Genomic DNA, 12146 nt, shown 5'->3' with positions numbered 1-12146 from the left:
GTAATGAAATCAAAGAAAGGAAAAGAACATTTTCTGCTCCCGAGCAGCAGGAAAACGCAACAATGTTGCCGCTTCCTTTGAGCGCATCCGGCGGCACCGATGATGATCGAGAACCACTTTTGAAAAACACGGCTGGTTGTGAGGATACAGGGAGGCGCAGAAAATGCCCCGAGATGACCTGTCGGGGGCGGCCTGGTGGAGGGCAGAGGAGCTCGTGGAGGGATGGTGGTGAAAGCCCCGACGACAGCACTCCGTTTTCCCACCCCGGCTTTTACGAGCCACCTTTGTTCCTCCGGATTTTACCTTTTACAAGGAAAACCGGTTTCTTGAGGTCAAGGCTTAATGGAGAGGGGGTGGGGGGGTGAACCCAGGTCACTGCTGGGAGGCCAGAACGTTTAAAAGCTGCAGAAGAAGCTGTAGTGGCACCAGAATCCTGCAGTGGCCCAACCTGGGAGGAGACCTCAGAAATACTGTGTTGATTGACAAGCTTCTGCAGTGTTATTGGTGATTTAGAGGGAATATTCTGCTAGCAGGGAAATGCTAACCGTGCGGCTAAAGGATGATTTGGCACCGGCAGAGCGTCATGAAGAAAACACAAGCTTTATTTGGTTTTTTTATCCCACACGCTCCAGCAGACCTCGTCTCTGTTAAAGGGCGGCTAGCTCAGCTAGCGTGCTAGGTGGAGCCTGGCTTCCTTCAGGCGTCCGATTTTAACGTACAGGAATCGTCAGGTAGCGATTACACAAGTGCCACGAGTTTCTCAAGAGTTACGGTGCTTGTATGAGCTGCTTTGAAGTTCTAAAATGGAAACTGGATCAAAGAAAATCCTGATCTCCACTTAAGGTGCAGATATTACAGCAACATGAACACATACATGAATATATATATAATAAATCACAAATTATTCCTAAGAGAACCAAGTTTCAGGCTTTTTCATTGGATATTTGTCTTAGATAGCGGTGGTGCGATCACCAGACTTGACTGGTCGATTACTTGATTTTTAAAGAAGTAAAATCTAAACAATAAATATGATAAAAACAGATTATCATCAATGAAAGAACGTTAACTAATTACTGGACTCAAACAGGTACGTAACTCAGCGCGAGCAGCGCGTTCACACACCCACACGGAGGTCCGAACGTGGCGTCACTTAAAACTGCTTCCTGCTGAGTGAAAGTGAGCCAGCGAGCAGCCGTTCACTGGCCGCCGGCGTCGTCCCTGCCGACCTCAAACTCTTTTATCTCTTTAGAGATGCGCTCCGCTATCTTCCTGCTGCTGGCCACGATCAGCCTCCGGGACATCAGGTCGAACGGGCCGCCTGGATGGGGAAGAACAGACGAGCCATCAGCGTTTTGCTGCAGTAGCTTAGCATGAAATGAGCTCCCCGGTATTGAGGGCGGTCCACGTGTCGCCGGCAACGATCCGCTCCACGTTTTCGTAGTCACCCAGAGCATCAGCGACATAATGTTTAGCAATTTCCCCTCAAAGTTGCTGCAGTGGCGCAACAGAGTCTGGAACTAATGCAGCTGTGGAGACGAACGCCTCACCGGAGACGTCCATGACGACTCCGCCCGCTTCGGTGGCGATCACGGCCCCTCCGGCCATGTCCCAGCAGTGGATGCCCATGTGGTAGTAAGCGTCAGCCGACCCGCACGCCACCAGACACATGTTGACGGCGGCGCTGCCTGGACAACGGATGCTGGGGAGGGACCCAGAATGACAAACTGATCAGTTTCTGCATCCGTCCGGGGGAGGACACACATCCACGCCGGGGAGTGTTAGCATGAGTCACCGCCAGCGTATGGTCGAACACGCACCCGTGGACAGGAATGGTAAGGATGGCGTTGATGTTGCGCAACATTGTTTTGAAATGCTCCGGATTCTTCTTGAAGCCCATCTCTGTCAGGACCAGTGATTGGCTGATGTCTGGAATGGAAAAGTACAGCAGGGAGGGGAGGAAGGAGTCGGCGAGGGTTCGCTCAGAGGGGACCGGGGTGGTGCTGGCGCCACCTGCTGGTGAGCACACAAGCTGGCGCGCACACAAGCTGGCTCACCTTCCTGTTGGGACACGTTGATGGGCTCGCCGTTGCAGAAGGCGCCCCCGCCTCTGCGCGCCGTGTACATTTTGTCCTCCGCGCAGCTGTAAACGATCCCGAACTCTATCTGAGATGGGGGAGAAGAGCGCGTTCACTGTTGTGTTGGGTTTTTTCCTCTTACAATTCATGTTTAAATACGGAAAAGAAACACAACCCGCCTCTTTCTTCACGGCAAAGCCGACGGATACGGACACAAAGGGGAACCTGCGCAGAGGAAGTTCCAATATTAAACTCAGTGAACTCCCTGCAGGTACCGACTCTATTATCAGATCAGTCTAATTATCCTGACAGAGAGTCAAAGGCAGGACCTAATTAAAAGATAAAAATAGTAAACCAGCAAAGATTAAATAAATAAATGGGAAAAACCAGCCTAAATGGTTCCATTTCTTATGCCAGCAGGTCAGTACCTGTGAACAAAGTTGGTGGTCCCATCAATCGGGTCAATGATCCAAGTGGGATTGTCTGTTAGAACACTGGGGGCACCGGCGGCTACAGATTCCTCACCGATGAAGCTACAAAGCCACAGGAATAAAACAAAGGGGTCGTTATCGCAGCAACAAATAACTGGGACTCGGTGTGCGCTACAACAGGACTCGGGTCAGAATCTACATCTCCAGGGCACCTGTGAGTGGGGAACTTCTCTTTAATGGAGGATATAATGAGTTGTTCCACTCTCTGGTCCGTCTCGGTGACCAGGTCGACCGGCGAGCTCTTCTCCATGACGTTGATGTCTTTCTGGAGCGCCTCACGGATCACCTGGCAGGAACACGCCAGTTTAACGGCTGGCTGCATCTTTTCCTTTAATAGACTCTCACCCTTCAGGTGTCTAACGGCAACAGATTCTACATTTGTGGCAACAGAGTCAGACAGGAGTTAAGTGAGGGCTGTTAGCCCATTTTTACAGTTCACTTCACATCCGAGTAATTTGTCCTGAGATTCGGTTAGACGTGATTTCATAAACTTTACAAGTAAACCGAATTTATGACCCGAATTTATGAACATCCCCACCCAAAAGTGACTTTTAAGGAATGACATTAATGATTCTCGGATTCAAACACTGATGATTTCAAAATGTGAATACAAAAGTCGTCACCTGTCCAGCATGTTTGACTACCTCCACACAATAATCCGTACATTCTTTCCAAACATCAGCCATTTCTGATCCTGTTATGGAGAAACCACAAGTTATATTTGGATATATCTGATGCAGCTTGAATTAATTTGAATTACAGAATCTCTCGGTTCCGTGTAGCTTTTAGCTCACTGCGCTAGTCAACTTTTGACGCCGATCACATATAGTGAGAAGTGCAGATGAAACGTCACACTTACGATTTGGTGTTTATCAGTGGTTTAAAATGTGGTTAGTGGTGTATAACGTGTAAAAAGTCTGGAGAATAAACGGTTTGAGCGGAGTTAAACTCACCAGCATCCGCAAGATCAGAATTCACGGCGGGTGGGTGGGGCTAACAGTAACACCTGCTCTGATTGGTCAATATCTGCCGGCTACGGTCAGTCCCCTCTTCTCATTAGCTAGAAGGCTCTCATCAAATGTGCGGACCTATACGAGTAAATTTTACGTAAATTAATTTCTTAGAATTATAGTCTATAATCTACTTTCAGAGGTTCACACTTGAATGATAATTTAGATTATTTCTAAATAGATTTTCGTGAAATCTGTAGTTGGCAATGGTGTCAATAAAGTTGCGTAACCAAAAAAAGTCTACCCGACATGCACCGCGCCCGAACGACTCTGGTCCTGCGTCAGAGTCAGCGGCGAAAGATGGATGAAGTCTCGGGGGTTAGTTCAGCGATGGAGTTTTCTGGAGAAAGCGGCGCAGCTAGAGTCCACGAACGGCTCCAGAAACGCCACCAGATGAGGACGGATGATGCCGAGCGGAGGAGGGAAGCTAAAGAGAGCGAGACTGTCGCTGAGGAAAAGGGCGAATATTTCTCCGCCGCGTTCAACGCGGAGCGGGCGTCCATCGACGGGCTGCTGTCCAGCTGCAGCGGGGCTGACCGGGCCGCGGCGTCCGAGCGGCTGGAGGAGGCCACCTCCAGGACCCTGCAGCTGCAGAAGTTCCTCAACGACAGCGTCGCCTTTCTGACCTCATACGACCTGAGTCGAGCCCAGGCCGCTCTCCGGGAGCTCCAAACCTCGCTCGCTGACACCAGGGAGGAGTGTCTGCCCAAGAAGAAGTTCGGCTTCCGAGCTCGCGCTAAAGCCGCAGACAAAGCCCCCGCACCCGTCCCAGACACGCCTTCACCGGCCCCAGCGAGCAAGGTGGACAGAGCCGCAACCCGGAGGGGTGCGGCTTTTCCAACATGGACGGGATGCTTCTGACAAAGACTGCGGAGGAGATCCAGAAGCGAGACGTGTTGCTAAGTCACTTGACCGACTGCAGGGTCCGTCTGTTCGGTTCTCCCAGCACGCTGCACCTGAAACACATCCGCGGCTGTGAGGTCCTGTGTGGGCCCGTGTCCAGCTCGGTGTTCGTCGACCAGTGCAGCAACAGCACACTGGCCTTTCCCTGCCAGCAGCTGCGGACCCACAACACCACCGACACCCGGGTGTACCTGCATGTGACCAGCCGGGCCATCGTGGAGGACTGCAGCGGGGTCGCCTTCGCCCCGTTCTCTTGGTCCTACCCCAGCCTGGACGAGGACTTCACGGTGTCTGGGCTTGACAAGAGCAGGAACAACTGGAACCAGGTGGATGATTTTAACTGGCTGGCTGCAGGGACACCTTCCCCGAACTGGACTGTCATTCCAGAAGCAGACAGGAGAACCGACTGGGACCTTTAGAATGTGCAAAGTGTTTGAATCCTTCCAAATGAGCTCTTATTTATGTTGAATAAATGACTTAAAACAAGTCTTTGATTTATTTATTGCATACTGCTATTAAACACAAATCGTCTATTTACACAGCATGATTATATGTAATAACCACGGTATTACCAATGTAACAACTTTAGTGAGTTAGCTATTAAAATCGTAAGAGATTGATAAATTTGTATCGTCACCCTGAATTTTAATAATCTAGACGTAAACACACGTAATACCCCCTCCTGCCGGAAGATGGGAGCATCGCCCAGGCGCTTCTGATCAGAGATGAGGGTCGATTAAACTGATCACAAACCGCTTCTGCTCTTCCCTTAACGGGGTCGCGGGGGTCATAGCCCCCGTCTGACATTTGTGGACAGCATAACAAGCTAAGAAATTTAAGGATATAAAGAGGACGATGCTCCAAATTAGCCCACTGGTCTTTGTTTGACCTGTCAAAGGGAGTACTTGAGTGTGTGTGAAGTTTCCACCAGTTTTCTGATGCTTCTTCCACATTCTGCGAGTACATCTCTGTGCAAACTGTCCCCTTCCTTTACATTTCATAAACACTTACGTGTCCATCAAAGGCAACGCGGTGCCCCTCAGGCCATCGTGGCAGCTGACAACAGCAACGTCTCACCACCACCTAATGAGTCATGGGGTCTGGATGGGAGGAGGGCCGCTTGGAAAACTTTCCTCTGTCCTTTAAGCTTCGGTTCAGGACGAAGCTGTGCTAGAGTGGAGGGGCTTTTGGCGTCGTGGCTGGGGTGAGTATTTTACACGCCTCCGTCCTTAACTTAGAGGAAAAGTTCTTTGGCGGCTTCAGATGATTACTTCACTATATTAACACTATATTACTGATGTGGGATAGATAGAGGAACGGTTCAAATGATTGACTTTCGTAATGATTGACTTCCCGCTGTGCAACTGTAGTTCCCACAAGCACCTGCTCAAGAGGAAGCTTCCCCGTGTGAACGAGCCGTGCGAACGAGCCAGGGCTTTTGTTTTTTCTCCCATTTCCATGAGCCGAACCCAAAGATCTGAGGGCTTCTTTTAAATTCACAAAAGGCGTGTTTCACTCGAATGTTGCTCCCTAATCTGGCCAAGTGTGTGTTCGCGAGACCTTCTCCTTTGTTCATCCATGCAGCCCACAGGTGTGGCTGATCAGACAGCACGATTATTATTATAGAAGGGAGGGGGGACCATTTACCTAAACCACTGCAACACATCTCCTTCAAGTCAAGTTTATTTAGAGCCCCAAATCACCATCTTTGCTGCCTCGGAGGGCTCTACAGTTGTGACACCCTCTGTCCTTAGACCCTTGAAATGGCTCAGAAACACTTAAATAATCCCCATTTAGGGAGAAAAAGAAACCAGGAGAGCCACAGATGAGGGCTCCTCTCCCTGGGATGGACAGACCTGCAGTAGATGCCACATATACAGAGAGCATCAGTAATATACAGGTTATTATAGCCATATTGGAACTGGTCTAAAGTTGCTCTACGTTAGAAGGCGTCGATGGGATTAGAAAACACGTCCATGGGCCCAGGTGCAGCCTGGTAGGGAGCTCTGACCTCAACCTTCAGGTCTTGATGGACCCTATGGATCAGGAAGACTGGAGAAATGCTGCATCAGTAATATGTGCATTTATGTGAGAGTAGATTTTTCAGACAAAACACACTTAAATGCACAGCATCCTCCCTAGAGTGGCCCCACACGAGGTTGTCGTCAATCTGCTCCATGCACCTTTGGAAGACCTCACTGCCCGTGGTGATGCCATAGGGCATGCGTAGGAAGGTGTAGCAGCCCACTGGGGTCATGAAGGTGGTGAGTCTTGAGGATTCCTCGCTGAGTGGCACCTGCCAGAAGCCACACTTTGCATCCAGAATGCTGAACATTTTGGCATCTGGCATGTCAGCGATCACCTCCTCCACAGTCTTCAGGGGGTGATGGGGCCAGAGGAGGGCCTTGTTAAGGTTGACAGGGTCAATGCATAGTCTGATGGTGCCGTCTTTTTTCTTCGCGGCCACCATTGCTGAAACCCATTCAGTGTGTTCCTGGATTGGTGTGATGACCTCCATGTTAGTCATTCTCTGCAGTTCTGCCACGATTTTGTCCCTCATGGCCAGTGGCACCCGCCTCGGGGCACATATGGTGGGGGGCACGGAGTGATCAAGGCGCATGTGGTACACTACAGGCAGTTTGCCGATGGTGTCATTGTTGAACAGGTCTTTGTATTCCAATAGCTCAGGTGGTTCCTGTTGGGTGAGGGCATGCACTTCCGGACCAAAAGTCACAAAACCCAGTCTGACACTGTCTCTGAGACCCAGCAAGGGCTTGATGTTTCTGTCCACAATTTGAAATTGCAGTAGGCCACAGGTTAAATTCACATCTGCTGCACCAAGAGTCTGAATATTGTGACCCCCTGTGAGAAGGATTATTGTTATTGTTGTTATTAGTATTATCTTTAAATGCTTTTGTATGTAGACTTTGAGTGTTTGAGGAATGTTGATAGGAAAGGAAGAACATGAGAGTGTCGTAAAAGTGCTGAAGCTGCTTACTATCAAGCTCAGCACTCAGACGTATCCTGTTGGTCAGGATTAGAGAAGTTTGTAAAGATGTCAGAAGACAATGAATTATGAGATCCTGTTTAGACACCCATTCTGTTTGCACCAATAAAAGAGGTGAGCGAGCAGCAGACGAACGAAGTTGACAGAGGAAGCTTGAACTGCTGCTCGGCTCCCCCTTTGCAAAGGACTCCAGTTGTTTGCGTGGTTACTCTGAGTCTAGTGAACGAACAGCGCGGGTGATCAAAACTTCATCCTCACAAAATTTGGTCCTTCGAGCCGGATCCCAAGACCTGGAGAGGAGCGCCGTGGGACGACCGAACGCCGAAGTCTGTGCACAGCCGGAGTCAAAAAGACGTCCGAATCGAAAGACCTTTCATCACGAGTTGACGGAAGGCCGGTCTTCGTCCCTCCCAGGGCGACCATCTCCAGTGACGGGAAGAAGGCACCAAAACAACTCAGAGAGAAACCATAGAGACAACGGAGTGAGTATAAGACACGAAAAGCGCTACACGGAATATACCGCGGTATTACCTGCCTGGTCATCAGGAGAGAAGCAGAGGCAAGATACACCCGCCTCCTCGGAGGTAGAAGCTGGTGTATACTCTCCTGATCGAGAACGATTGACTATAAGGCCACGGCGGAGGGACTGAACTAGATATCCTGTAGGGATTGAGGGTTGTTCAGTCGGGAGATCAGGCGTCTCCATTCAAATACATAAAAACTGATAAATAAAGTGCAAACATGGGCAAACACCATTCCACAAAAGGTGCTGAATTCGAAATCCCAGCATCATGTAAACACATGGAAGACAAATATCCAGGTTCATGCTCATATGTTCAGCTGTGGATGACTAAGTTCGATTGGGATGGTAACTTAGACAGGCCAGGCAATATTATAAAATTAAAAGAAGATTTAATAGAATATGGAAAGAAACATCCAAAAGTAAATGTGGGGTTGACACAATGTCACCTCTGGCTCACTGAATCAAAAATAGAAGAGAGAAAAACAAAATCAAGAAAAAGAGAAACCCAGCAAGTCCTCATGTGCGTTAATGGCAAGAAATGGGGCACTGTTAGAGGAGATTGGGTCCCAGTGGATCCAGCCACTCAACAACCATGGCAGCCTGACAGCCAAGAACTAAATGACAGACTTGACAGACTGTACGAGCGCATGCGAACTACTTTTACCAGACGAGCTGACTACAGCGCCATTACGGCCACGAGACAAAAGACTGACGAAAGTTTTGAAGACTATAGCATGAGAATGAAAGATGTGTTCCGGAAAAATAGTGGAATTCCGTATGCGGAAGATCCAGAAGGTCCCTACCAACAGCAGTTAAAGCAAGCTATACATGGGGGATCAAAATCAGAGATAAAAACCTGGGTAGAGAGACAGTTAGTTGATTTCGGAATTTGTAACCTAGGCCGCTATGAACAACATGCTATGCATGCTGAAAGACAATGCCAAAAAAGTAAGAATCAGTTAACAGGCATGTTTTTCAATGCCAATCCTTTCCCAAGCCGAGGCCGCGGACGTGGGCGAGGCCGAGGCGGAAGGGGAGGAGGAGGCAATTCCCGTGAAAATGATCGGTGTCATTATTGTAAAAATTATGGACACTGGGAACGTGATTGCAGAAAGAAACAACGTGACCAGAGATATAATAGAGGACAGCAGCAAGGTTCTAATACACCTCAACAATGACTAGAACTGGAGAAAGATGTCACAAAAATTAAAACAAATCAGGGCACAAAATTTGACCAATTTGAAAAAGAAGACCTAGAAGATGTTTTAGATTTAGAAACCATCTTCCTGTTTGCTGAAGGCAAACCAGAAATACAACTGACCGTGTTAGGCAATTCTTTAACATTTTTAGTAGACACGGGCGCAGGTAAATCAGTAATTAGAGATCCAATAGCTCTAAAGCCAACTTCTACACAGATTTTTGTGAGATCAGCAAATGGTCTCGTAACTAAAGAAAGAATGTCAGTTCCTGTAGATGTTTGTGACCCTGTAAGTGGAATCACACTTAAAGCCCCTTCGTGATCTCCACCACATGTCCCGTAAATCTATTAGGAAGAGATCTTATCTCTCAGCTTCAGTTGATGATTCGTACCACAGCCGAAGGGATGTGGTCTGTAGATAGAATGGTTGATTTGTGGGTAAGGGAAGGAGAGACGTGCAGTAAATACTGGTCACTCAACATTCCTGAAAAACAGCCCCCTCCATTCTCTGACCCAATCACTATGTTATATGGTAAAGCTCTGTCATACTTACAGCCTGAAGCCCAGCTCCACAATCAAACTGACCTGCATGTAACCATGCACGTGGAGCGCATTGGTGAGATCTGTAAATCAGACTCACACGGCACATCAAGCTATGCAGAGCAGTTTGCTAAACTCAAAGATCCACAAATGATTGTAATTATGCATCTATATGTGTGTGGTCAGACAGCTGTCTGCACGGCAGGAAGCCTTTCCGCCGAAGCAGCAGCGCTATTCAAAGTGTCAGGTTCTGTACCACATGTTTCTATTGCTAAACCGCTTAAGAAAAGATGGCAAGACTTGGATGTGACGTAAAACACTGGAGCAGCCTGCCCTATAGGCCTAAGGGTGAGGTTGATTTTAATGATCAGTTCCAGGTGTGGCGTATTCCCCTTAAAACATGGTTGCTGACACATCCAGCAACGCACCTCACAGACCAGAGTTCATGAGAAGAAACATCTTCCTCACGCAGGAGGAAGAGGAGAAGCTGAAAGAGCTTCCCCCTGAATTATGGTCGGAAGGACCTGCAGATGTAGGTCTTATAAAAGGATCAGAACCTGTAAAAATAATCCCTAAATCAGATTATAGACCATTTCAGAGACAATATCCCCTTAAGACTGATGCACAGGAGGGTATTGTTCCGATATTTAACTCACTGCTTAAAGCAGGAGTCATCAGAGAGTGTCCTGAGTCTCCTGTAAATACACCCCTATTTCCAGTAAGGAAGTCACCACCATCTACCGGCTGGCGGATGGTGCAGGACCTGCAAGCTGTAAACGCTGCAGTGGTCCCTAGGTCTCCCTTAGTCGCAGATCCATACACTCTGCTGAATGACTTAAACCCTGAACATCAGTGGTACACGGTGATAGATGTATCCAATGCATTTTTCTCTGTACCAGTACATCCAGACAGCCAGTTTTGGTTTGCATTTACGTTTCAAGGACGGAGGTATACCTGGACAAGGTTACCTCAGGGCTACTGTGAGAGTCCCACAATCTTCTCTCAAGTAATGATGTCATCATTAGCTAAGTTTAAACCTCCGTGTGGAAGTCAAATCCTCGTCTACGTGGATGACATCCTCATGGCGTCAAAAACAGAGGGAGATTGTTGGTCAGACACGCTAGCATTGCTACACTGGCTAGCCTCTCAAGGCCATAAATTAAGCAAAAGCAAACTGCAACTGGTGAAGCAGGAAGTGGTTTATTTGGGCCATGTTTTGACACATAATGGAAGAGCTATTCTTGAGTCGAGGAAAACAGCAGTACTTGATGCTTCAAAACCAAAAACAAAGAAGCAGATGATGTCATTCTTAGGACTAGTGAATTTTTGCAGATCATGGATCTTAGATTATGCGAAAATAACTGCCCCTTTACAAGCATTGATGTATGATAATCCCTTAGCAATGACTGATGTGTTAACATGGACCCCTGAAGCTGAAGAAGCATTTGTGTACATAAAACAGGCCCTTGTAAGTGCTGGAGTGTTAAAGCTGCCAGACTATCAGAAGCCTTTTGAGCAGGTCGTGGATTGCAAGGGTGACTTTATGACTTCAGTTTTATTGCAGAAGCACGGAGATAAGAGGCAGCCAGTGGCCTACTACTACTCCCACAAGCTAGATCCCGTAGCTTGTGCACTCCCGCCATGCGTTAAAGCAGTGGTGGCAGCATCTGAGGCAGTAAAAGCCTCCGCAGGAGTGGTGCTATATCATGAGCTAACTTTGCTAGTTCCACATGCAGTGTCAATACTGCTGCTACAAAGTAAGATAGCATTCCTGTCGCCCGCACGCCATCTTCCTGTATGGCAGTGTTGCTGTCTCAGCTGAATCTGACGATTCGTCGCTGCACGACCTTAAACCCAGCGACGCTGCTACCCACCGCAGAAGAGGGACACCAGCACAACTGCCTGGATGAGGTCTCCACCAAGGTCCTGCCGCGACCAGATCTTAGTGATGTCGCGTTGACTACAGGACGGATACTCTTTGTGGATGGATCATCGAGAAAGGATGACTGTGGACACACTAGAACTGCCTATGCAGTAGTACAGCAACCGAGGTGGTGGAGGCGAAATCACTTCCCTCCTCCTATTCTGCTCAAGCTGCAGAACTTGTCGCACTCACACGTGCTTGTGAATTAAGCAAAGGACAAGATGTTACCATTTACACAGATAGTCAATATGCATTTTCCACGTTGTTTGTGTTTGCTCAACAATGGAATTTAAGAGGGATGAAAACTTCGACGGGCAAACCGGTCATGCATGCAGAACTGTTAAAAAAGTTATTAGCTGCAGTACAGCAGCCACGTAAAATAGCTGTATGTAAATGCACTGCACACACTAACAACACAGACGCAGTCTCACAAGGCAATGCCTTTGCTGACAGAGCCGCAAAGGCTGCAGCAAAT

General features: G+C 48.2%; 2 protein-coding genes across 6 annotated transcripts; one reads left to right on the top strand and one right to left on the bottom strand.

The window, feature by feature from the left end:
- Nucleotides 1-581: 581 nt before the first annotated feature.
- On the bottom strand, nt 582-4062 carry LOC130514107 (inositol monophosphatase 1-like). 5 transcript variants are annotated; one of them, XM_057013472.1, is made up of 11 exons: nt 3821-4062; nt 3426-3654; nt 3190-3260; nt 2719-2938; nt 2504-2608; nt 2251-2300; nt 2055-2159; nt 1818-1926; nt 1548-1699; nt 1194-1318; nt 582-1110 (listed from the first exon to the last, which is right to left on the bottom strand). In XM_057013472.1, exons 3-10 carry the CDS (start codon nt 3230-3232, stop codon nt 1197-1199), a joined length of 906 nt encoding a protein of 301 aa, XP_056869452.1. In that variant the 5' UTR covers nt 3233-3260; nt 3426-3654; nt 3821-4062; the 3' UTR covers nt 582-1110; nt 1194-1196. The 5 variants fall into 5 exon arrangements, with proteins under 5 accessions (XP_056869452.1, XP_056869450.1, XP_056869453.1 ...); XM_057013470.1 differs by having other exon boundaries at nt 582-1318; XM_057013473.1 differs by having other exon boundaries at nt 582-1318; nt 2719-2852.
- tbcc (tubulin folding cofactor C) lies at nt 3824-4965 on the top strand. Its single transcript, XM_057013467.1, is given in 2 exon segments — nt 3824-4395; nt 4398-4965. Coding segments are annotated over 2 exon segments (1071 nt in total). The 5' UTR covers nt 3824-3825; the 3' UTR covers nt 4899-4965.
- The last annotated feature ends 7181 nt before the right edge of the window (nt 4966-12146 follow it).

The sequence above is a fragment of the Takifugu flavidus genome, chromosome 17 (assembly GCF_003711565.1).
Source record: "Takifugu flavidus isolate HTHZ2018 chromosome 17, ASM371156v2, whole genome shotgun sequence".
Lineage (NCBI taxonomy): Eukaryota > Metazoa > Chordata > Actinopteri > Tetraodontiformes > Tetraodontidae > Takifugu > Takifugu flavidus.
The sequence above is the reverse complement of the archived record's forward strand: the minus strand, read 5'-3'. Positions and strand labels throughout refer to the sequence as shown.

Excerpts from the sequence above, each read along its gene's own strand:
- LOC130514107 (XM_057013470.1), bottom strand. The coding sequence starts at position 3,232 with ATGTACGGATTATTGTGTGGAGGTAGTCAAACATGCTGGACAG. Across the intron at positions 2,301-2,503 it reads ACCACCAACTTTGTTCACAG|GTTCCCCTTTGTGTCCGTAT; the intron begins GTACTGACCTGC and ends TCCTCTGCGCAG. Across the intron at positions 1,700-1,817 it reads CTTACCATTCCTGTCCACGG|CATCCGTTGTCCAGGCAGCG; the intron begins GTGCGTGTTCGA and ends GTCCCTCCCCAG.